General features: G+C 37.4%; 1 protein-coding gene across 10 annotated transcripts in view; it reads left to right on the top strand.

The window, feature by feature from the left end:
- Positions 1 to 1,679, top strand: part of LOC106871624 (myb-like protein A) — a 169,751-nt gene that overhangs the window by 155,614 nt on the left and 12,458 nt on the right. For all 10 annotated transcript variants that reach the window (XM_052978524.1, XM_052978521.1, XM_052978522.1 and 7 more), the window contains one exon: positions 1,088 to 1,249. In XM_052978524.1, the coding sequence (XP_052834484.1) occupies positions 1,088 to 1,249 (162 nt within the window). The remainder of the gene's footprint in view (positions 1 to 1,087; positions 1,250 to 1,679) is intronic.

Here is a 1,679-nt window from a genome sequence, read left to right as displayed (position 1 = left end):
TATATATATATATATATATTTGTATGTATGTATGTATCAAATTAAATACAGAACCAAAAGAGCTACTAATTAGTTTCATGCTATTATGATACTTGATCAGGCATATTTATAAAAATATATATATGTGATGCATGTGGATGAGGACAGCTGTGTATAGAAGTACCAATCTCTAACTGTGGAGGTAACCTGTGGTATAGGTAGACCCCGGAAGACATGGGATGAAGTGGTGAAGCATGATCTTCAAATTTTGAGCCTAACAGAGGCAATGACTAGTGACCAAGACCTTTGGCGATGTGCTGTGCTTAAGAAGACCCATCAAGCCAAGTGAAATCATAGTCATGGCTAATGCTGGTGTCACATAAGTGGCACCCATGCCACCAGTATGTAAAGGGTGCCTTTTGAGTGTTGAGCCTCACGGAGGCAAAGTGGCTGCATTCCTTTTGAGCATTGTGCCTCATGGAGGCAAAGTGGCTGAGTTCCTTTTGAGTATTGGGCCTCACAGATGCAATGACCAAGACCTTCGACATTATGCTGCACTTGAGAAGAAGACCTATCAAGCCATGCAAAATCGCAGTCATGGCAGATACTGGTGTCACACAAATGGCACCTGTGTCAGTGGCATGTAAAAGCACCCATTACACTCTCAAAGTGGTTGGTGTTAGGAAGGGCATCCAGCCATAGAAAACCATGCCAAATCAGACTGGAGTCTTGTACAGCTTTCCAGCTTACCAACTCTGGTCAAACTGTCCAACCCATGGACAATCTATGTTAAATGATGATGATGATATATATATATATATATATATATATATATACCAGCTGAGATTCAACTCTCCACTGTGAGCAGCAAGGACTTTGCATAATTGTTTTCTGTAAGCCTAGGGTGATAGACTCAGATCTTACAAGAGAATATATTTAAGAACCACTCCTGTGTATTTTTCTTTGAATCAATCCTTGAAGAGAGCCTTTAGATATTCCATAACCCTTATATCACCTTCTCATACAAAATTAGCCCCTGTGCTTTGTGAAAAGAAATTGTTATTGTTCTTGTCATTAAATTATAGTTTTTCTCTTTTCTTTTTTTCAGCTCAACAATGTCAAGCTTTGGAAGAGTTGGAGCTTAATCAGTTCATGGCAGACTTTAATGAAAGTTCTGCTAAAAAATTATGCAAACGTGGATTGCATAACTTAGAATGCTTAAAATTCACACATACCCCAGTTCAAAGTGAAACCATTCAAGTTTTTATGAGTATGTTTTTAAGTATTTCTTCTTTTCTCTTAATAAACTATATATAAGCTGTTGTTTTATATTGTAGTCTCACAGAAAGAGAACATGGATTAAGAAGAAATAAATATCCATATGTATTTGGTCTTTCTGTAAAATTAAAACTTATGCAGGTCTTTTTTCTTAACAAATTCAGATGAGGGTCAAATTGACTAATTTCATTCTTAAACAACAAACTGAGATGCTGAAATTTGGACTTTTCATTTAGAAGGGTCAGAACAGAACCAATCGAATATTTAACCTCCCCCTAAATCTTAAAAGTTATCATCCATCCTGCTTGCGTAAAGAATCATAGGAATTATACTTTGTGTGTGTGTGTGTGTGTGTGTGTGTGTGTGTGTGTGTGTATGCATGCGCGCGCGTGTGTGTGTGTGTGTGTACATGTGTGTGTGTG

The sequence above is a fragment of the Octopus bimaculoides genome, chromosome 2 (assembly GCF_001194135.2).
Source record: "Octopus bimaculoides isolate UCB-OBI-ISO-001 chromosome 2, ASM119413v2, whole genome shotgun sequence".
In the NCBI taxonomy this organism is placed as follows: Eukaryota; Metazoa; Mollusca; class Cephalopoda; order Octopoda; family Octopodidae; genus Octopus; species Octopus bimaculoides.
This window is presented reverse-complemented; position numbering and strand designations above follow the sequence as displayed.